Genomic DNA, 21,536 nt, shown 5'->3' with positions numbered 1-21,536 from the left:
TGGAGCATTTTACTCTGAAGTGCCTGAAGAAACCATTTTTCACAAGAAAGATTTGGAGACCTTTCCAACAATCTAAGACAGATATTTAAGTTACTATTTACAGGTCAACCATTAAATGCCAGAGGACTGAAAGTCCTCACTCTCCAGGTTTCAGGGAATGATGAGTGTTATAAAAGGCAAGGTAAAAATGTTCCCTTCACAGTACTCCCATGTTCTAAAGTTAAAACAAAGAAAATTACTCACTTTTACTCATACATACAGGAGAAAGTGTCTTTTGAAAATTATGACAGCCCTGCAACTCTTTAACATGTCAACAGATTGTACACATGCTGTTTTATTTTTCTTTTTGCATCTGCTGCTTACTGTTACCTTATTTTTTAACTTGCATAATGTGCTGACTTTGGCTGGGGTAGAGTCAATTTTCTTCACATTACCTCATATGGGGCTGTATTTTGGATTTGTGCTGGAAACAGTGTTGATAATACAAATGGTTTAGTTACTGCTGAGCAGTGCTCACACAGCATCAAGGTCTTTTCTGTTTCTCACATTCCCCCCAGCAGCAAAAAGGACGGGGGTGCGCAAGAAGCTGGGAGGGTACACAGCTGGGACAGCTGACCCCAGCTGTCCAAAGGGATATCCTATACCATATGGAGTCATGCTCAGCATATAAAGCTAGGGGAAGAAGAAAGAAGGGGGATATGTTTGGAGTTTTGGTGGTGTCTGTCTTCCCAAATCACTGTTAGGCCTGATGGACTAAATATTCCAAGTGGAACAACAATGAATGAATAAGCGGAAAATGCTTTGGGTAAGTTTTGGAAACCACGTACCTGAAGTGCTATGAACGTTGGTGAAGGAATTGTCAGAGGCACTGTAGGGCCAGGCACCAGGTGAAGGCAGCGAGGTGTTGAGGGAAGAATTAGACCCTATCAAAGAGAAAAGGAGAGAGTTGGCCGATTTCAAGGATATTCTGGTAATACCACTAAACCTCAAGAGAGCCACGACAATACCAATGCCAAGCTTCCACACGACACACAGCGATGGCGCACAGGCACACAGCTGCCTTCTTAGTCAAGTGCAACAAACGATTCGCCTGTCACGGCCGGAACATCAGAATCATCTCGAGTATCAATGACTCAGATAATCACATACTAAGTTGTTCACTGTTTTACCTGTGGTGTTGTCCCGCAGAAGTTGGTGGTCAGTATCTACAATGGGAGATGTGGCTGTCCCCCCCAGCACACTTCCAGGGGTCACATAGGGGTCAGATTCAGGGTCAATGTTTTGTATACCTTTCCATGGCACTCCCGGTTGGAACTCTGGGACAGGAGGGAAAAAGGAATTAGATGCAATCAGGGAAATGTCCTTTACTAGAAGTAACTGTTGAAAGTATTTTAGGAGGGTAAATAGTTGTCTTCTACTCTGTTCCTCAGGAAAAACAAAAGACTACTTTTTCTACTTTTTTGAATTATAATCTATTTCACATTTCTTCCCCCAGCACTAGAGCTATAGTGTCTGAATACAAGTCTACACTACACATAAAAAAATGGCTCAAGTGTATCCAGTATCCCTTCAACTACTACTGCTTTACTACATTCAGATGAGGTTTCAAAAGTTTTAATACATCATATATAAGATATATAAGATCAGATTATATATTATAAGATTAGATTCTGCACACATACTTTGTGCGTGTGCAGAAGCCTTCCCCAAGGAAAGGCTACCTACCTTAAGAGTTTGTAAACACATTTGACACTTCACACTGTAGGTACACACACACTTTATACATTACCTATCAACACTGAGGTAATGCTAAGGTGAGAAGCCTTGTGGTAAAAGCAATGTATATACTCATTCGACATTCTTCATGCTTCACAGTGAGATAGGATATACTTATCATGCTTTAGTTTCAACTATAGCTCCAGGCATGCCAGAATTTTAAGACAAGAGGATGAATTATATCAAATACGGACATACAAAAACTCCAGTTACTGTAAGAAAGATCAGTAATCTGGTTCCTTCAGTGAATAAAGTGCTGTGGCCAACTTTGGAAGCAGCGATAAGAAAGTAAAACTGCCAAACACAAAAATAAGAGAAGAAGCTTCGTATTCTATGTGACAATTTGAGTAAGCATGAGAAGAGTGCCAAGGTGGCAGATTCATCCCCTGCGGATACAAGCCCAGGATACAGAATGGCACCTTTATTCCCAACCTGAAGTTCTGAAATAATTAATGATAGTTTACTTGAGTGTAATTAAAAAAAACATTATTAAAAGTGGGATCCAGGATGTGCTGTCTAGAATGACACCAAGTAGGAATTATCTGGCATGGAAGGGTTTATTTCAGTCACCTTTTTAATGAAGAAGTATAGTCAAGACTGACTTTCACAGACAAACACAGAAGAAAATGTGATACTATGGGTTCAAACAACTGACAGTAAGGGCAGTATTAGACTGTGCACTGGCAGGAGAATCTCAAAGACATAAGAAATGCCCTACTGGGTCAGAACTGTGGTCCATCTAGTCCAGTATTTTGCTAACAGCAGTAGGAGAGATACCATTTAGGGACAGAACACAAACCTGGCCACTATCTGTAGACTACTGCCCTCACGCTCTCCCAGCATCCACAGTCCTCCTATCTAGGATGGCAGAACTACCAAATGTTTTTCCATTATTTTATCCAATCACTGTTTCAGGCTAGTACAGTCTCAAGAAGCTCTAAAAGCAATACAATCCAGAAGTTCACCACTCCTGATGGAAAAAAAAAAATCTCTCACCTATTTAAAATAAGTCCAGCATTTACCATGGTCCTAGGATTACAGGACTCACAGAATTACAATTCTGCATTTATCTTGTTCACTGACTTCATGATTTTGTAAACATCAATTACATCTCCCAATCTTTAGTAATTTAACAAAATAATCCAGGAGGACCAGGTATCAACGCTTCTAACACTATGAGCAATCAGCACTGCATCAAGGAAGGAATCTGCTCAGCTACTGTCAAAATACTGCAATCCTCTGACAAACAGGACCACTGTATGCTTAAGGAAGAAGCAATGCAGCTCTTGAGTCTAGTCAAAATATCTTCTCAGTTCTGAGACAAAGAATCCACAAACACAGGTTAGGACCTCGAAATCAGAACTTGCTTAAAAAAGAAAAAAAAAAAAAAAGAAGTCCAAGTCTTGTATTTGTGAAGATTTCTGGGAATTGCTGAGACCGAAAATTAAGTGCACGGTAAACTCTAATCGAAAGGTTAATAAATATACAAACAAGACTCCAGTGATCAGGCATATTATTGCTTATGAACACATTCACTCATCAAAATAATCCTGGTCTGGAGAAGAGTTTTCCTTGAACTTCAGCATACTGACAAATTTCCAGACTATCCTTTAGAGCTGATAGTTATTCTCATGCACATTCACCAACTCTGTCTACAGACATGCTATTTTATTTCCAGACAGTAAAGAAAATACAAAATGCATTTCTCCACTGATATTTGAAAGGTCCTCTCAAAAACTTCAAACATAAGATTATTGTGAGAACCATGTTAGACACATCCAGGCCAGTTTGCCTGGAGTATATGACTGAACTGATCTTGAATGGGAAAGTTAGAGTCTAGTATTACCTAGGTATGCAAGTCTGTGTGACATAACCAAAAGACACAGTTCTCACCAACGCAGCAAAACTTGCTCTCACCTCCAGCTGTGATATCAGTTTGATTGGGCACCACTTCATTTATCTTTGTGCTGAACAATACTGCTTTCTTGAACGGCAGAATTTCTGCAGCAGATGGCATTTAGGAGGAAAACGCGAAAGGTGTTGTCAGGGTGAAAGCTGAGTTACCACTGTATTCATTCAAAGGAAAAATGCACCTATTTCAAGAGGTTTTCTCTTGTAAACTCATTTTTGTTAACAACTTATTTTCCAACGCTGGAGGAAAAATTCTATCTCCATGCCAGGAACTGACAGTGGGCCTCATCTACAAGCTTGTCAAGAAGAAGAACCTAGAGTGTAAAGTCATTTTAGGTCTTCATTCTTCATCAAGGGTGTTGATAAGGTAGATCATGTTGTCAGCTAAGTTTTCCTGGTCAAGGAAGTCCATAAGGCAGACCGACTATGAGACAGCTCAACTGGCTGATAGTTCTGGAACAGTAACTTGTCCCAGTCTATTGACCTCCTAAGAGCGGGATGGCAATACAGGAATAATTGCATAAATGCTACATGCCAAAACCCAGGATCTGTTACGTGAAACCTGCAATCATAGTCTTGGGCTACTCATTTGCACAAGAAATTAGGGACTGTACTGATGATCTCAGTGAAAGTTTATGTTTAGGATTTGTGAACTTCACTTATCCTCTCACAGTCATGAGGCAATCAGCAACAAAAAATTTTACTATCGCTGACAGTGGGACTACAGGTATCACTAAAGAAGCTCTATGATATATCAACAAGGAGCAAAGAGTAGCTATCCAGCTTCTGTTAACTTCTGTTAACAGCCTTCTGGTACCAAGAATCTTGTTAAAGCTTGGAAACATGGCAGAGGTGATCCTCACATGTCCTGTAACATTCCAAGCAGTACTGTGTTTCTCATTATTACACAGGGGAATGGTGACTAAAGAAACAAGTTCAGCAATGAGTCTATGAGACAGGTCTTGTAAAAGATTAAATTCTGGGAGTTTCTGGCATTATAAACAGTAACTCCAGCTCAAGAAGCTCAGTATTTAACATCCACACTGACAGAAATGTAACACAAATACACCTGTACAGAAGGCAGTGAACAGTATGAAAATTTGTGGGTGTGCAGATGTTTTTGAGACAACTAATTCTCTAACTCAGTTAGCTCCTCAGAAAAGTGTCTAATTCCAGCAAGAAAACGAGAGGTTCCCATATAAAAGGCTTTAACTGCTTTTTCTAGGTTTCCTACAGTGTATCTGTCACACAGACTCCTAGGCTTTCTGGTGCAAGGTCTGTGCTACTGGTTTATTCAAGAGAGGTACCTGAACTTTTGCTTTTTTGTGCTTGAGGGGACACACAGCAGAGGGTTTGCAGTTAGCAATGCTTTCCTGGAATGTGTCTTCCAGACAAGAGAGAACTCAAAGCATCCACTATTTGCTGAACAGCACCAGTGACTAATCTGTGCAACTTCCAGGACACGACTCTGCTTAAATGAATGTGTTATATAGAAAATTATGTGCGTATTCAAATTCATGTGTATTTGTTCCTAGATACTTGTGTTTTCTAACAGAAACATAAAATTCTGCCACTGAAACTAGAAAACTTAAAAAGTGTGATACAGCCTGCGATCCCAAAAGCAAAAAACTTCTAACCAATCCACAGGACTGCTGAGCATTACAATGTTCTTCTACCCTTTATGCAACCCATGAGCTAAGGTCAACTGCCATAGTGTGACACACCCCCCCCATATACGTACCGTACCAGTAATTCTGGCAAAAGAGACCTGGCAGTCCACAATGGACCATATTTGTAAACAGTTGCCAGAAAAAAAGTTCACGCTACATAAAATACAAAAGTTCAAGAAAATCCTGTTCCCACCATCACCAAAAAACCTTCACTTTCACCTCTTTTGCTTTCTGACTCCATGCTATCTATCAGAATTTTTGCATCCCATGTCAGCCTAACACCACACAAATAAAGAACCAGTACAAGAGGAGGGAGCTGATGTTGTGCATTCTGTGAACATGTGTTTTCACAAAAATTTCTATAAATGTTAAGTCACCAAACTACAGAACATAGGAGTTCACCTAACAAAAACGAAACACTATTCAGCAAATTCAGCAGTTAGTTCATATTTAGCCCCGAAATTTTTTTTTAGAAATTCAACATTTATGTTCCGATTTAATGTGGAAGAAATTTATAAAACAAGATGGGCCAAGTCGAACAACTATTTTCTTTGAAGCCCTTACTTAAGTAAGTATGACGAGGGAAGGTCCCAGCACATCTACTCTAAAGCTAGGACATAACCCCTGCCCTTATATAATACCTGGAGGCCAGCTGGCATTGCTGGATTTACTTCCGATCTTGTTCGTTGGTGGAGATTTGGCAGGTAACCAACTATCACCAGCAGGGCCTGCATGGCCACCGAGTGGGTCACCCTGAATTATGTCAAACTGGTTGTAGGGCGATCCTCCGCGAGCCTTTCCAGGGGGCACTATTGCACCTGAAGCATTAAAAACATATATTTACACTAAGGAAAGGTTGGGATCTTTAGGAGTATGGTAATCTGAACCAAAAAATATTTAAGATGCATACTGGTAAGCAGAGACAGTTTCACCCAAGCTATTTCACCTCTGGTAACATGATACTACAAGGGCTTTCCCAAAATTGCCAGTCTCCTTTCTCACCATTTTTGTGCATATTGGCATCTTGTGAAGCCACAGAGGGCAGCCCTTCCATCATAGTCCACTGCTTAAAGCGGGATTCTGTTCCAGCCTCTTTCCCTCCCACCATGCCATAATCCATGCCACTTGAGCCAAAGCCTGTGAAACAAACAAACAAAACTCCATTGTCATTTGCTGGTTTGTTTTTAAGTATCTTCAAACAGGGAGTCATTGTGATCATAAGAAAGGTAAAAAAAAAACAACAGCAAGGGGTATATGTTTGAGGAGTATCTCCGAAGTAAGTGGGTTAGGTCAGTATGCTAAGACAGGCTTCCTTTTTAGGTTTGTCTTCTTCCCATGTAATGAAAAATAATGCAATTTGATTCAAAGTTGACACTTGTCATAACCTTTGCTCTAATGCTTATGCATAAATTACTTATTTCTGAATCCAGACATAACTAATACAATTATCATATTAATAGGATAACTACAGGCAATGCACCAAATCTCTTTCCACAGAGCACGTACCTGAACCGTATCCAGGTATTTGCCCTTTGGTCTGTAAATCTGAGAGACCCACATTCAAAGGATTGGGTACCATGCTGTCTAAATGTGGCTTAGGCCCAACAGGGTGGGATGGTGAATGCTTCATGCCAGGCTGCCTCTGCTGCTGCTGCTGCTGGAGGGCACTCACCATACGAGCAAGCTGCAAACAGAAGAGAAAAACAGAGTTCATATATGCTATACCGTAACACAGAATTCCAGTAAACATTAAGAAACAGTGACTTAAAAGAGATCTGAAAGACCCTGCTCTCTGGAAAGTGCAGTATGACGAGAGCAGATGACATAACTAAATACAGCACTGTCTTTCTTCACTGTAGGCTGCATTTTCCCAGTGCACTTTATACTTCATATGATGGACAAAAACAGTGCCACACCTGTTGCTCCTGCTGTTGTCGCACAGCTTGAGATAACTTTCTCTGGCTCTGTAACAGCTGTTGCTGCTGCTGCTGCTGAAGGAGGAGCTGACATGCCTACAAGATAAGAGGGAGTGGGAAGAGTGAAAATACAGAGCTCATCAAAGGAAATGGACTTTCCAGGAGCTATTCACTAGAAAATGCCTAGCTCAGAACTCAGGTAAACTGTTTCTCATTCCACTCACTCAAATAAAATGACAATGCATGCATGAGAAGAATACTGTATCCTTCACTTGTTTCTCATTAAACATCATGCAACAGAATTACTAGTACCAGCTTTGTTACTATCACTGTGACTACAAGTATGAAGAAAACTTCATTAAAAATCAACAAATAACTGCCTTCTGTACCAAGACGTTGCTTGGTTAGAAGCATCATGAACTCACTGCAACATCCACAATAACTACACAGGCCTGTTCGGTTTATCTGCTGCCCTCTAGCAGGGCTTCATTATCCTATACAGCAGAGGGAATACTTGTACAAAAATAACTCAACATCAGTAGAACAAAACCAAACAAACATAAAAATAAAATTCTTTCAGTAGAAAATTTGTAAACAGTCTTATCTCACAAGATTACTAGCTACTTACTAATTGAAACTGGGGAATCTGTGGAAGCTGGCTCAGCATGGCAATCTGTTGTGGAGAAAGCTGGGGGCCCATATTGAAAAGACCAGGATTCAAGCCACTGTTGGGAAACTGTTTGAGCATGGAGGCTGAAACCTGCATGGAAACCAGTTACATATCCTGAAGAAATGCACTGCTATGAGAAAAGATGATGAAGTAGAAATATTTCTATAAAGGAACAAGTATGACACCAATCTTCAATGGTGTTCTGGGAAAGACATTACAGATTTATTAACACATCACATTTAAACATGCACAGTCTATGACTTGGGCAGAGTGAATACCTCACTTGATTGACAATATACAATATTACATGTGCAGATGCAGACACACACACAAAGGTTCCTCCCCCAACCAATCAGATGCTAGAGACTGCACTAAATTAAAATGCTGATATATATGCAGCTAACTAGTAATCACAGTACTGCATTGTCACGTTAAAAATGTACTGCTTGACAAGGGAAAAGAAAGGCATTCAGGCAGTCACTGGAGCAAAGAAACAGTGCCTCACAGGAAGAGTTAATCTCTTTGTACACTGAATAAGCTATAGTAAAAGACAGGAGTAGGTGGAAAAGAATCCCACCATTTCTCCCTGCATTATTTGAGAGTTACAGAAGTAGAATTTAACAGAACCTCAAGAAGAGTTCACCAAGTCCAAAGCAAAAGGCAAACTTGTACATTTGGAGACCCTGAGGTCTTAAGACTGAGCTCTGAAATGTAAATGCAACATGTAGCCCTTCATCAAACCTCTCCTTTGGGGGGACAGGAAGCACAAGACGAGACTGCTTAAAAAATTAAGCAACCTGTCACACTTCAGAAAAACTTCAAGCTTTCACTTTTTTTTTTCCTTTTTAAAAGACTTTGCAAAAGCCTCTGTAAGACACAGGATTCCCAAATCCACTTTGAGGTTTAAAAATACTGGTAAGCGAGCATTTACCATTAACTGCCTTGGAATAAGAAAGAATGCTAATCCTTCGGCATTGAGTTTTAAGTATTTTCAACTATGAATTTTAATTTTTTTATCTTCTCTAATTTTTCCATTTCTTATCAGCAAGTCAAGACTAAGATAGCTCTTTAAGTAACCTCAGTGATGTGCTCTGAAGGCTGCAGCTCTACTTTTACAAGTAATCAGTTGCTATAAATTCCTTACCTGGGGAGAAAGGAATTGGGGAGGCACTTGCGCCCGGATATTGGGGGAAGGATTTAGTGGCTGCACAGGTGTGTGCATGCCCCTCGATTGTGCTGTGCTGTTTCCAAACAAACCATGATTGCCACCCTACAAAATTAAAGCAGTAATGAGAAGATGAATCTTTCAGGATAATGGATTTCTATGCTAGTAGCTACATATCAATAACAATGAGGCAAGTACTGACTTAAACATTGAGTTCCCTTAGAATTACAGAGATGTTTGCTTTAAATCAGTAATATTCTACCTGGGTTAAAGCTTTTGTACTATACTTTTGAGGTGCAGGTTCTTTCTTTTTTAACACTGAAAGGGTCATGTTTATCCACCTATTTCGAAGCACGTAACACTAACATTTTAATATTTTGAACTTTACATGTTGGGAAATGGAAACTCGGAGTACAAACAATACACTCAAAAAACCCCATTCCATTGGCTTAAAAAGTATGGCAAGACTGCATCGACTGCATCAAGAATTTTGGGCCACCATTTTGGAGAAGACAGGTACTTTTTCTGAGTAGATTGTTGAGATACCACTCATGAGGCTATTATTTCCTCTGCAGGCTTTTCATTAACTGAAATTTGAATTCTAAAATTGTATTAAACATTTTCCTTCTCCTGTGAAAACTTCAGCATTCTGGACTAGGGAATTTTTCTTTTCCTTTTTCCCTCCAGTAAATTGGAAGAAAATTTTCAAGTGAGAAAAAAAAACAACTGTTTTTTTTCTTCCAGTGATTTATTTTCTAACACTAAAATTCTTGCTGTTTGAGTTATTTTAATGAGAAGTATGTACTGTTTTATAAGCAACTTCTGTAATAAACCCTACTGCACAAAAAAGACCATAGAAAATTCGGTATTATGTTTCACAATTTCAGCCTCTGAGCAGACTGTCTTTTCTTGTAACATCTTTCAAAAAAAGACAAGAAATGTTATGAACAGTCTCCTACACTAACAGTCACACTTGCTTCTAAAACCTGAAGCTCATATTCCAAAGCACCCTTATGTGCTATGATTGTCCTTTCAGTTTCAAGACCCTCAGAACTTCCCATCTCCTGAAGTATATCAGGACATCTGTAATCCTCAAATACCTGGGGTTCTAACGAGCACATTTTCCACTCCTCAGCCATCATTCCCTGTTCTCCCTCTGCATGCCAGCAAATTTGAGCTGTACTACTGCTGTACCCAACAAATCCATCATTCTTCCAAACAGATTGTGCAGGCCTTCACCAAAACCTTTCCTTCCCTTATATACCAGGATTTCACAAACTCTGCCTTCCTCTTACTGTAACACTGTACATCCTCTGCTATTCTTTTGCTCAAACAGAAGTCTCTCATCCTGCTTCTATACTGGTAGCACTATGGGTTGCCTCATTCATCTGCATCACTCTCCACTTAATGTATCTTCTCCTTCAGAAGCAACTCAAGATGTCATACTAAGCACACAGAAGGATAAACAAAACACCCAAGAGATGAGAGTTTTTATTCTGGAAAAAACTGGCTGGGGTCAACTACACATGAAAATTTCTGAGAAGTCTTGAAGCTGCAACTACACTTCCAGCCCACTTCATTACTTTGTACAGCGTTCTGCACACTGAGACCAAGTACATGCCTGCGAATTTTGGACTTAATCTGATGTTCAACATTGTGTCACACAGAAACAGAAAGACAACACAAAGAAACACCATCATGTTAGGCATGTGACTACATAAGCTAGACCACTTGCAATAATTAGTTACTATTCTTTAATTTCCTGGTATTCCTGTAACATTTTCTTCTAGCATAATGCAAAACATAATAGCCAGAAATTCTTCCAAACTGCAGTTAGTCACTTCATTCCTTCCGCACCATTCCCCTGTACACAGAACAAAAATATTGCTACTTCAAGAGTTTTTAAAGGCTATTAAATCAATCCTTAGTTTGGGCTGTGGGGAAGGGAGAAGGGAACAGGCACAATGCTAAAACCACTGCAAATTTTTACAGGGACATTTCTACGTACAAGGTCATTGGGTGGAGTCTGAAAAAATTCAGTGTTGGGGGGTGATGGGGCAAATCAACAGCCTCTAACTGGGTTTTAAACCAGCAATTAAAATAAAGGATGCCACTAACTTCATGACTTCTGGAAAGCACATCAACCTGCTGTTGCACTGTGATTCAGGAAGTAAGAGGCCAACAAAACCAGGCAGGATACATTTTGATGCTAGGAACCAAAGTGGACTGATTCTCAGTGGCCTGATACAGCTCAAATTTCCCTTAACAAGATAAAGTTATTTAGCAGAAAAACAAATGCAAGCAACCAACTAACCAGGATTAAGCCCAGGTTGCAGCCTTATAACAATGCATCTTATAAGGTGGCCTGCTTACTTGTCTAGCAGCGAAGTTTTGGGGACTGAGCCCTGAGCCGATTGCCCCAAGGCCGACGTTGGATAGTGTGGAACCAGAGGGAGACAGCTTGTAGCTGGGAGAAGGGGAGAAGGGAGAGCAGGGAGCCTCATCCCCAAGGCACCCATCTTGATTGGAGAAAGGCAAAGTCAGCTGAAGCAGCAGTTAGCCAACAGCAGGAGTTGGTTAGTGAAGCAACAGAATGTAAGAGGAGAGAAAGAGGGATGGTGAGTGACTAGGAAGAAGCAAAGTTACTTTGTAATAGAAGCTACAAGGACAAAACTTGTGACTCAAATGATCACTTGACAATTACAATTTTGGTCCAAGGAGATAATCAATAAATTCCTAAAGGTTTCTCTTTACAAATACATTTTGAACTCTCATGAAGTTGATTTCTGATAGTGGCTATTACCACTATAGAAACAAACAAAAGTTGAATGAATTCCTAATATTAGCGCACACCTACCAACATAATTTGTTAGGAAACACATTAGCTCTGCTAGTGGTAATTATTAATTAGGCCACCAGAGGGAGTTGACAAAACTGCTTTTTGGCCCGTTACACCAAAATGGAGGAGTTAAAAAATTCCTTGACAGTTAACACGCCTTCAGAATTTTTAAACCAAATTTATTTTCCGTTTCACATGCGATAACTATATTTAAAAAAAACCCCAAACCCTAGAGCATTCTGAATCTATTGGACACTCTCCAATTCATAATGTGAAGCAATTAATATTTGATAACAACGGTGAAAGCTTCTGTTTAAAATCAGCAAGAATATGAAAGGAACGTTACCATAACATACAACAGATGTCACAGAGAAACAGATGTCATACAGAAGCTCACAGTACATGGACATACAGCATAAGGGGTTGTGGAATTTAGAAAGGGTGTTTCCGATAAATGCCAGACATGAAAGAAGAAAAAAATCTGGAAGACTGTGATTACTTATATTTACTTAGAGCTAAACCATCTTTTTTTTGTACAGTAGATGACTGTAGTTAGTAGCCAAAAGGATCATCATGATGAAATCTACAATAAATTTCATTGCTACCCTTCCATGGAAAAAAAAGTAATTTCTTTCTGTCTACATCAATAGCAGTCTATTCTAGAATAAAAAGCCTTGTTCTCCCCAATTTAGTTTGTCTACTCACACATGACACCTGTTTTATACACACATTCATTCTACAAACATAACTCTCTCACACCTTTTATTACTGAGCTCATCCAGGGTTCTCAAATTTTGAGTACTTCCAGAGAAGTAGGGTAAGAACTAGGACCTTGAACACAAAGGTTGACATTAATTCATCTAAAGATATTTCTCTCACCTTCTCAAAATAAGGCCCACTATCTGTGGTTCCCATGTCTTTGGAATTAGGTGGACGGAACCCAGATCGATCCTTTCTCATCATCTCATTAAAATCCCCGAGATTCATGGTTCGTTTATCTACATCAAACTTCTTATCTGGGAGACCACCTGTAAGAAAAGAAGAAATTAGTGCAAATAATCTCTACCATTTTTCATGACAGCAGGTTCACAGCCAAAGAAAGGATCTTTAAGATGAGGGTTTAAATTATATCTGTCTCATAATTTAGTATAGCTACAGTTGCTATTAAGTGTTGAAAAATTAATGTAGGAAGTTTCGTTTTTAAGACTGAACAAGCTGGTTTACTTTAGAGTTTAATGTGAAGTATTTCTCACAATTTATGTACAGATATAAACATATGCATTTTTAACTAATTATATTAATTTATATATAATTCTCCAAGTCTTCCAAAACTTGCACTGTTATTCATTGATATTCAGTATTTAGAAAGATACCACTATGTAAGTTCTCCATGTATTCTACTTAGACTTTATGGGGTTCGAAATTCCTTGAGATTCTTCGAGAAATTTGGTCATGTGCACATAATTTGATCAAAACTCTCCTGCAGTCATGTGAACTTAACTCTTGAACACAAGGAATCAACTGGTATATCCTAACTTCCAGACAGACAACCAATCTTCCTCAGCCTGTACACAATGATAACACTAACAGTAACAGTGACACTTCTCAAACACCCCCTAAAGTCTGACATTGTTTAGTGAGTAATCTGATGGAGCACAAGGAAGAGATGTCAATAACAGATGATCAAACTGTAACATACACATTGAACAAGAGATCAACTTTCTCTATAAGCTTATCATCAGCAAGTGCTGACTGAAGGAAGTTTTCTACCTTATACACTGAACTGCTCCCAAGGAACAATTGGTTTTGGTCATATGTGGCACCTGTAAGGTATCGATGCATATTGTTATGCTGAAGTAGATGGAAAATATCTTCGTTTTAAAATATGGACATGATAGAATTGAGCTTTACTGGTATTTTTAGTTTTAAAGAATATGGTTTAGTTAGTAGCACAGATGGTCTTTTCAAGAACAGTTTAAAAAACATGTCACCACAATTAACAAGCAAATCTATAACTTTTCCAAGGGAATTTGATGATATCCTACCCTACCACAGACCAAACACTAAGCTTTTATCAAACAGAGCAGAGAGCTAATCACTCTAATACCTTCAAAACACTGTTATTTGAAAAAGCTTCTCAAATCCAGCATTCCTTCTTTATGTCCAATCGCAATCTATTAAGATTCATAGCTATGCTACTGCCAAGAAGCTACCAAAATGACCACTAATTACATGGGGTTTTCTTACTGGCTCAGCTTCCAAAGTTGATCCAGCTTCATCCTCTCAGACACCTTCAACATCATTTATTACAAAATCAGTTGACAAATCACCTACATATCTTGGCTTGTTACTGAAGTCATACTGACCTGGATGAGTTTGTGATTCTATGATCCCTTTCTAACACACCCTAAAAAGCTAGAACTGGCTCTGCAAAAGCAGTCATACAGTGTCATGCACAGCTCACTGCTGTCAATGCCTACATCAAACCACCACACAATGCCAGCCATGCACCACCGAAAGGCTCAGGTGCTTTAACTCCACACCGGAAGCCCTGTCCCTTAGTTGCTTGAAAAGAAACTGAAAGTGATACAGAGTTGCATCACTATCTGAAATGAAACTGGGTCAATGCCAACACAAGATGACTAAGCGAGAGAAACACCCTTCTGTCTCTCCAGTTATCCTGATGATCCAATCAACTACTCAAACATTACTGAATGGTGCCTTGCAGAACACACAGAGCATTAAAGAGCACCTTTAAAGGCTTCAAGCACAGATATGCATGTCACTTAGTGCTGAGGCAGCTGCTTAAACTTCGGTATAAACAAGGCCTTGCTAAGAGAGATGGTATCATTCATTTATCCCATTCACAGAAAATTCTACTGCAACCTTGAAACCTGTCATGTGAGTCTGTCTTTTGCACTTGGCAACTAAAGCTATAAATAATGCAGGTTGCTAAAGAATAGCTTTATCTTAAGTACAAGACAACAATTAAAATCTGATAAGCTTGAATTTTACGATCTGCAGTAGGCAAAAACACTTGTGCAATTCTCTACATGCAGAAACGTAGAACAGGGTAAAGTCCAACCATCTTCATAACAGAAGACGCTCCATCAGTTCTTGGATTTTTCTCACTATTAACAGTTGTGTAGGAAGATGACATTCACTCTCAAGTGAGGAAAAGAATCCTATTAAGAACACGTCCCCATCACATGCACACAGCTTAAAAGAAAATCTAATTCCATACAAAATTATATATCATCTTGCACTGGGAAATAGGAGACAGAAACTGCTGCTGAGCAAAGTTACCTAAAGCATTTGCCAAACAGAGACAACACAGTGAAAATACATACAACCAGTGGAGTAACCCAAACGGAGAAAACCCATTTGAAACATTTTCTGCTTGACCATGAAAACAAAAACATTTTAAATATACTGGGTTTATACTTTTGCCTTAAATTTACATCATCCAAGCCTACTGAGCAAAGCACATATCAAGGTGTTTCACCTGAATACTGCATTGATTTAGGGCTTTGTACATATTTACAGCAGACAGATGTATAAACTACACTTGAATCAGTAGAAATTTCAAATTGATTTCCCAGTTTTTAAAAGTGATTTGAGCATTCAGTGATCTGCAGAGGTTTTAACTAATACATTAAAAAAAAAAGAGACAAAGGCGATTGTCAAATATGGGAAAGGAAAATACAAAATGTTCTGACAAGCTACTTTACTGTAGCAAGCTTCATGCCTCGGAACATACAGACTAGGAGATATTTCAATGGAAAAAACAAGCCATATATTATTTTAAAATTAGAAAAGCTATCCATTAAAGAGATTTGATAGAAAAAGAAAAGAGGAAGTAGATCTGCCTCAGGCATGTTATTGATCCATCTCTTTTCTGTTTTGGTCATCAAATAAAAGTATCACTCCAGCACCTTGCAATAAAAGGAACACATTCTTCCAACAAGGAGACCAAGACCAACGTAGTAAGAATTACTAACTGACAATACCTGATGATCAGAGACAAGGTGCTCCAAGCATATCAAAGCCAAAATTTTCTTTGACATATGCGATCTCCAAGCACAGATTTAACTGTGCATTTTAGCCATCAACTAGGAAAATATGATACTGGCAGAAAAACCTGGTATGTTGTAATCTTGACTGAAAACCAGTTGAAGGACAAGCCTACCTCATAAGTAAGTTCAACTTTTGAAGATTAATAGTAGAAACAGGCTGAGCAAAACAGCTTATAGTTTTTCCACAAGCAACTGCCATAAGCAACAAGAGCAAAACTGCTAAGCAGAGAAGTAACAGAAAAGCCCCTTGAAGATCTGTTACATTCGCAGTCTTTGAAAAAGAATACAAACTATTATAAATGGTTCTACCTTAGATCAAGGGATGCTACCCTTAATGGGCACACTAAACTTAAAGAAGTGCAACACATGAAGATAAATGATGCAGCCTTTCTGTACCCTTTCACAGGATATTCTGAGCATCAGTCATCTCCTGAGAAGCTCTGATGGTCTCAAGGTCCTTGACAACAGAAAGTTTTAGAGAATCCTTAATTTGGAGATAAAGAACTAATCGGCATAATCCAGGCTACCATCCTCCTCATTTGTATATTCTTAGATCTGCTCTTTACCAGCAGCACCTGAAGGCAGATGAAAACTGAACATTCATGAAGACAACTGATCTCCATCTAGATGATCTTTAAGAGAAGTATGATAAAATCAGAACCTGAATTCTAGAGAGGCTGCACAAGGTTGAAGTGGTGAGATCGAAAAATTCTGTTACCTCCCACAAAACTGTGCTGTACTATATAAATACACATTTTAACATCTTACTAGGGTCCTTAACTATTTCAGAGGAACACAACAATTTTGGGAAAAATGAACTACTGAATCCCCTGTGAAATGTGGTAGACATTTTAAGAATGCAATGGATTTTAAGCTGAGAGACACTGTATCTGTCTGGATTGCATTAGAATATCTAATCTGGAGATGGTATTAGATGCAGGTAGGTAAATCTTGATTACTACAGCTCTACCTTTGGTACCAATAAATATTGGATATTCCCAATAAAATAGGATTTTGGCGAGAAAAATCCTGACTACAGCATCACACAGAAGGTTACAACAGTGGCAGATGAGGATGTGCTAAAGCTGGTGACAAGAGGGTCAAAAGAACTTTGCCAAAGAAAGTCATAACAAATTCAAAGGTGACTAAATCAGATTAATTCAAGGGGTCAATTCCAACTCTCATTTAGGATAGTGTTTCCCACACAGCTCATCACGCTTAAGCTGCGTAGCATTTGCAGTGAGGCTATCAAGAGTGAAAAATCTAGTTCTACTGTGCAGTGATTTGTAATAGCCTGAGGCAGGCAACTGAAGAAATCAATGACAGAAGCTATTCTTTTTTCTCACATCATCTCCAGGAAGCTGTGGTAAATGGGATGTCCTACTGTCAAGAGCTAAAACAGTCCCCTTCCACCAAAATGAAAAAGGATTTTCACTTTCTTGAAACAGTAACAATAAATACAAATTATGTAGATCAAAAACAGTCTTAAAAGATGTCCCTTCCACAAGTTACATTTCTGTTCTGTACAGATATACATCCCAACCTTGCATATCAGAATCAGCTGTGTAACTGTGCTTACAGACAAGAAAGAGGATGCTTTTACTCTGTCTTATTACGAGGAGTGATAAAAGTAAGGATCAAACCCTTCCGAAGTACAGCATGTCATCCTCATAAAAATACTACACGTGATCTTGTATTTCAAATGAATTTACATTCAAATATACGCACCTACAGACAAGTCCATCTTACTGCCTGGAATGTCGTCAGTTTGACTCTGGGGAGGAAAAAGAAAGAAAAGAAAAAAAAAATCAAACAATTAATTTCTGACTTCTATGCAATGATGAGAAATATTTCAGAAAGGTGGAATGCAGGAAGGACGTGCTTGTGCCTATGAAAGTTCTACTTTAAACTAAAACTGAATACAAGGATTCCTGATATCACCCTGGACACACCTTGCCTCAACCCACTTGCCTCTAAAGCTGCGTGTGGCACGTTTACCCATACGAAACCGGACGTGAATTCAACAAAGAAAGATGGACACGGAACTGCCCTATGAAGTGAACCTCTGTCCTCATGTTCCAGTGGTCGAGTGACAAAACACTGAAAATAGTGGCCAAAATGACAGCTCATCCTCATGACCTGTCACGCCATCAAGTCTTGAATGTGCTGCCAAGTGATTCTTCAGCTGGCAGTAGGGGACAGGGTGTTCCCATAGTTTTCAGAATCATGTACAGTCTAGCAAACTGAATTTGAGCTTGGGAGCCAAAAGACATTACAAACTAATCCTAAACATGTCAGTGACAGCTTGTGCAGCCCTAGACTTCTCACAGAACCTCTGCATTATTATCTTTCGCTAGCTGGCATTACATACTATTCCTGCTTCACAGGATGACAATTGGCACAATATTCTGCAAAATATTTTACAAATTAGCTTGTCAGAAGTTGCTATTTTTAAAGCACTTCTCTGCAGCTCTGTCTTTTTCTCTGTGGTGTGGCTTATTTATTCAGTTTCCCAAACAATCTTTACATATGGATTCCTAATGAGTCCTTTTTCCTCTAAAAAGACCCTGATGCACAATATTTAAAATGTAAGTAGCCAAGACAGACACAGGGCTGTAAATCTCCTCTTCTGATAGGTGGCCGAGATTCCGAATAAGTAGCCTTGGACTAATCACAGATGTCTGACATTACATCCAGGAGCTGAGGCCTCTACCTTTAGTGCTCTAAACAGCATGCTATGAAAATTAAAATAAAGAAAAAAACCTACAACAAAACCCCAAAACAAAACAACAAAAACAAACAAAAAAATCCAACCACCCCCCAAAAACCCAAAAAAACCCCAAACCCCAAACCCACAAGAAACCCTTCTTTTCACCCCTGAACCCATTACTTGCAAGGAAACTGCACTCTCAGAACAACAGCTGCCAAAGTAATTTTAAGAATCAAAGTAGATTTTGGGTTTTTATGAGAAGCCATTCCGAGCCAGCTACTACAGGTATTATAATCAACATGTCAGCATGGAAAATGCAGGTAAGTAACTGTGAAACCACTGATCTTTTGACTTATTTAAAGCTTACGCATTTTTTCCTAAAGTTGGACTTTCTATTTAACAAAAATACTTACCAGCAAGCCCATATTTGAAAACTGTTTGGATAAAGGGTTCATCCATGAATCACTATTTCCTCCTTTTAATGCGCACTGAGAAAAAAAAAAAAGACATTTTTAAGAAGCTTCTTGATTTCTTAAATTCTGTTTTATCCTTGAGATGCACAAGTGTAAAATGAAAATCCTGCTATCAGATTAACCTCCTGAAAAAATTATTTTAGGTATTCGTATGTTTGGAAACATTCACCAAATATTCTGTCTCATACAACTGCTCATTGTTCAGTCTATCAAACTGGATGAGCCCTCGCCCTGTAGAATGTTTATCATACCTTCAGTTTCAATCTCGAAGGCTTTGTGAATGTTGTTTATTTTTCCTCTATTACAGTTTAATATATTCTTTAATCCATTCCACACAGAGGTAGATTTCTTTCTTGGCTTTCTTCCCTTTAGTATGGTGCCTCTTGCAGGGGCACTGTGCTGACCAGGCTCTCTATTTGGCCTTAGTGTAATTTACAGATTATCAAAACCAAAACTAACACAGTTCAACAATGAAGAAATTTTTCCGGACAGTTGCTTTGGTGGTTAATATAAAAAAGCTTTAAGTGAGAAAAAACTCCCTAAGGTTAATTTCTGCAAAACAGGAACTGTAAAACTCCCTACCATGTCAAACAGTATTTCCACATCCTAGGAAACTGCTCTGCCCTTGCCTTTCGAGTCTGCCCTACCTATTTGAGGAGAAGTAGACAAAGCACAGTCCTTTTAATATTAATTCCATAACAACTGTTACTGTACTAGAGAACTTTAATGCAAACAAACCTTAGAAAAATTTACTCGGGACTACAGCCAAGCTCCTGCTCCTGTTTGAGGCCAAATGTCAATAACAACAAACACAAGACATAAATCCAACAGTTAGTAGAAATAAGAAGCCCATGTGCCAAAGGGACAACTTCAGCAGGCTATGCAAGAACAACAGCAGCAGCCTAAACAGAACGATGTGTCAGCAAGAGAAGAGAAATAGCCTTAGGATACTTATTTCCATTTAGTAATGGCTCTGCAGCTTACATACCAAAAAAAATTGACACCTACTGGCAGATTTATTAGTCACAACAGGTGTAATACATTCAAGCAAATCCAGAAACCTCACATTTTTTACAGTGCTGTAACAGGCACCTTTCTGTAACTCTGTAAAACCTTTTAAAAAAAATAACTATTATAATGCTGTAACATATCAGGCAGACTGTTTTCAGACAACACAGTAGTTATGAATCATTCAAGTACTTTACCTTCATTTGTGTTTTCTTTCCTCCTTGCCCCCAGCTTGTTGAGTTGTGGGAGGAACTGCTTCCCTGAGAGCCTGCTGTATTCCAGACTCCTCCCTCCTCCTCCTCTTCCCAGCTGGAATGACGTGTTCCTGTCACTGGCCCATCACTCTCTCCCCAGCCATCTTGCATAGATTTAGAACCTTTAGAAAAAGAAAAAAAAGCTCAAAAGAAGTCTACAATACCATGCAGTTGGTGATGTGACACTGCAAGATCAGCTGAATCATCAGAATCCCAAAGGAATAAAAAAAAAACTTCAAAGAAGTGTGTTCACTAACAGCTGTAAAAACTCATGCATGAATCCCAAAACTCAAGAGATTTGGTGGTGTGTTTGCATGTCATGTTTTGCAACTATTTTTAAAGAAATGTCAAACCTTTAAAGATGAAATAACACTAGAGACCTCTTATACAGATACAGCTGCATTTCAAAGGCAACCTTTTATTTTCAAATGTAAATGAAAGCCTTCAAGCACACTTAAAAAACCAACAGTGCCCAAGACTCTGGTTCAGTTGATTTATCAATTATTTCCTCTCTTCCTTCAAACCTTAATACTTCCCTTGCACTGAACTCTTTCACAAACTAACAGAAACAAGGAACTTCTAGGAACAACTAAGCAGAATCTGAAGGAGAGGACCTGACTCTGCTATGCATAATTCCAAAAGTAGTTTAATGTGAATTAAACAAACTCCTGTACTTGAATCTCTGTTCTTAAAAATGTCACTAAAAAGGTTTATTACTTACACTGTTTAAGTATACCAGAAAGCTACAACCATTTCATCATATCAGTTCAGACTTTTCCCTGTTGGCTTCTTTTCTTGCTGGTACTCTCTAACATTGTCAGGCAATTTAGAATTCTGACCTCTACTGACAAGCCAACAAGAGCCCAATTCCTTATCTTGTCCACTGTCCAACTGTTCTTCCTGCTGTAACTCTTCATTCTGCATATTTATTCTGTTAGCATTTATCTTCTTTAAAAAAGATTTCCATCATCATTATCTTTGTAATAACTCATTCTTCAATTGACTGGGGCTTGAGTGTGGAAATCAGGAATAAGAACATGAACATATATAGCAGAAAATCTGCACATA

The 21,536-nt window shown here is 38.8% G+C and overlaps 1 protein-coding gene across 23 annotated transcripts in view; it reads right to left on the bottom strand.

The window, feature by feature from the left end:
- The window catches only part of TNRC6B (trinucleotide repeat containing adaptor 6B), a 140,865-nt gene that overhangs the window by 18,694 nt on the left and 100,635 nt on the right, over positions 1-21,536 (bottom strand). For 14 of the 23 annotated variants that reach the window (XM_064655163.1, XM_064655153.1, XM_064655156.1 and 11 more), the window contains 14 exons: positions 20,412-20,590; positions 19,147-19,221; positions 17,752-17,797; positions 12,827-12,975; positions 11,482-11,652; positions 9,088-9,213; positions 7,902-8,033; positions 7,274-7,369; positions 6,864-7,041; positions 6,360-6,494; positions 5,999-6,175; positions 3,694-3,777; positions 1,170-1,316; positions 828-923 (listed from right to left, as the gene is read on the bottom strand). In XM_064655163.1, the coding sequence (XP_064511233.1) occupies positions 828-923; positions 1,170-1,316; positions 3,694-3,777; positions 5,999-6,175; positions 6,360-6,494; positions 6,864-7,041; positions 7,274-7,369; positions 7,902-8,033; positions 9,088-9,213; positions 11,482-11,652; positions 12,827-12,975; positions 17,752-17,797; positions 19,147-19,221; positions 20,412-20,590 (1,791 nt within the window). The remainder of the gene's footprint in view (positions 1-827; positions 924-1,169; positions 1,317-3,693; positions 3,778-5,998; positions 6,176-6,359; positions 6,495-6,863; positions 7,042-7,273; positions 7,370-7,901; positions 8,034-9,087; positions 9,214-11,481; positions 11,653-12,826; positions 12,976-17,751; positions 17,798-19,146; positions 19,222-20,411; positions 20,591-21,536) is intronic. The other 9 variants (XM_064655158.1, XM_064655168.1, XM_064655174.1 and 6 more) reach the window with 4 other exon arrangements.

Source organism: Pseudopipra pipra, chromosome 5 (assembly GCF_036250125.1).
Source record: "Pseudopipra pipra isolate bDixPip1 chromosome 5, bDixPip1.hap1, whole genome shotgun sequence".
Taxonomy (NCBI): Eukaryota; Metazoa; Chordata; class Aves; order Passeriformes; family Pipridae; genus Pseudopipra; species Pseudopipra pipra.
Note: the sequence above shows the minus strand (reverse complement) of the source record. Positions and strands in the feature narration are given on the sequence as shown.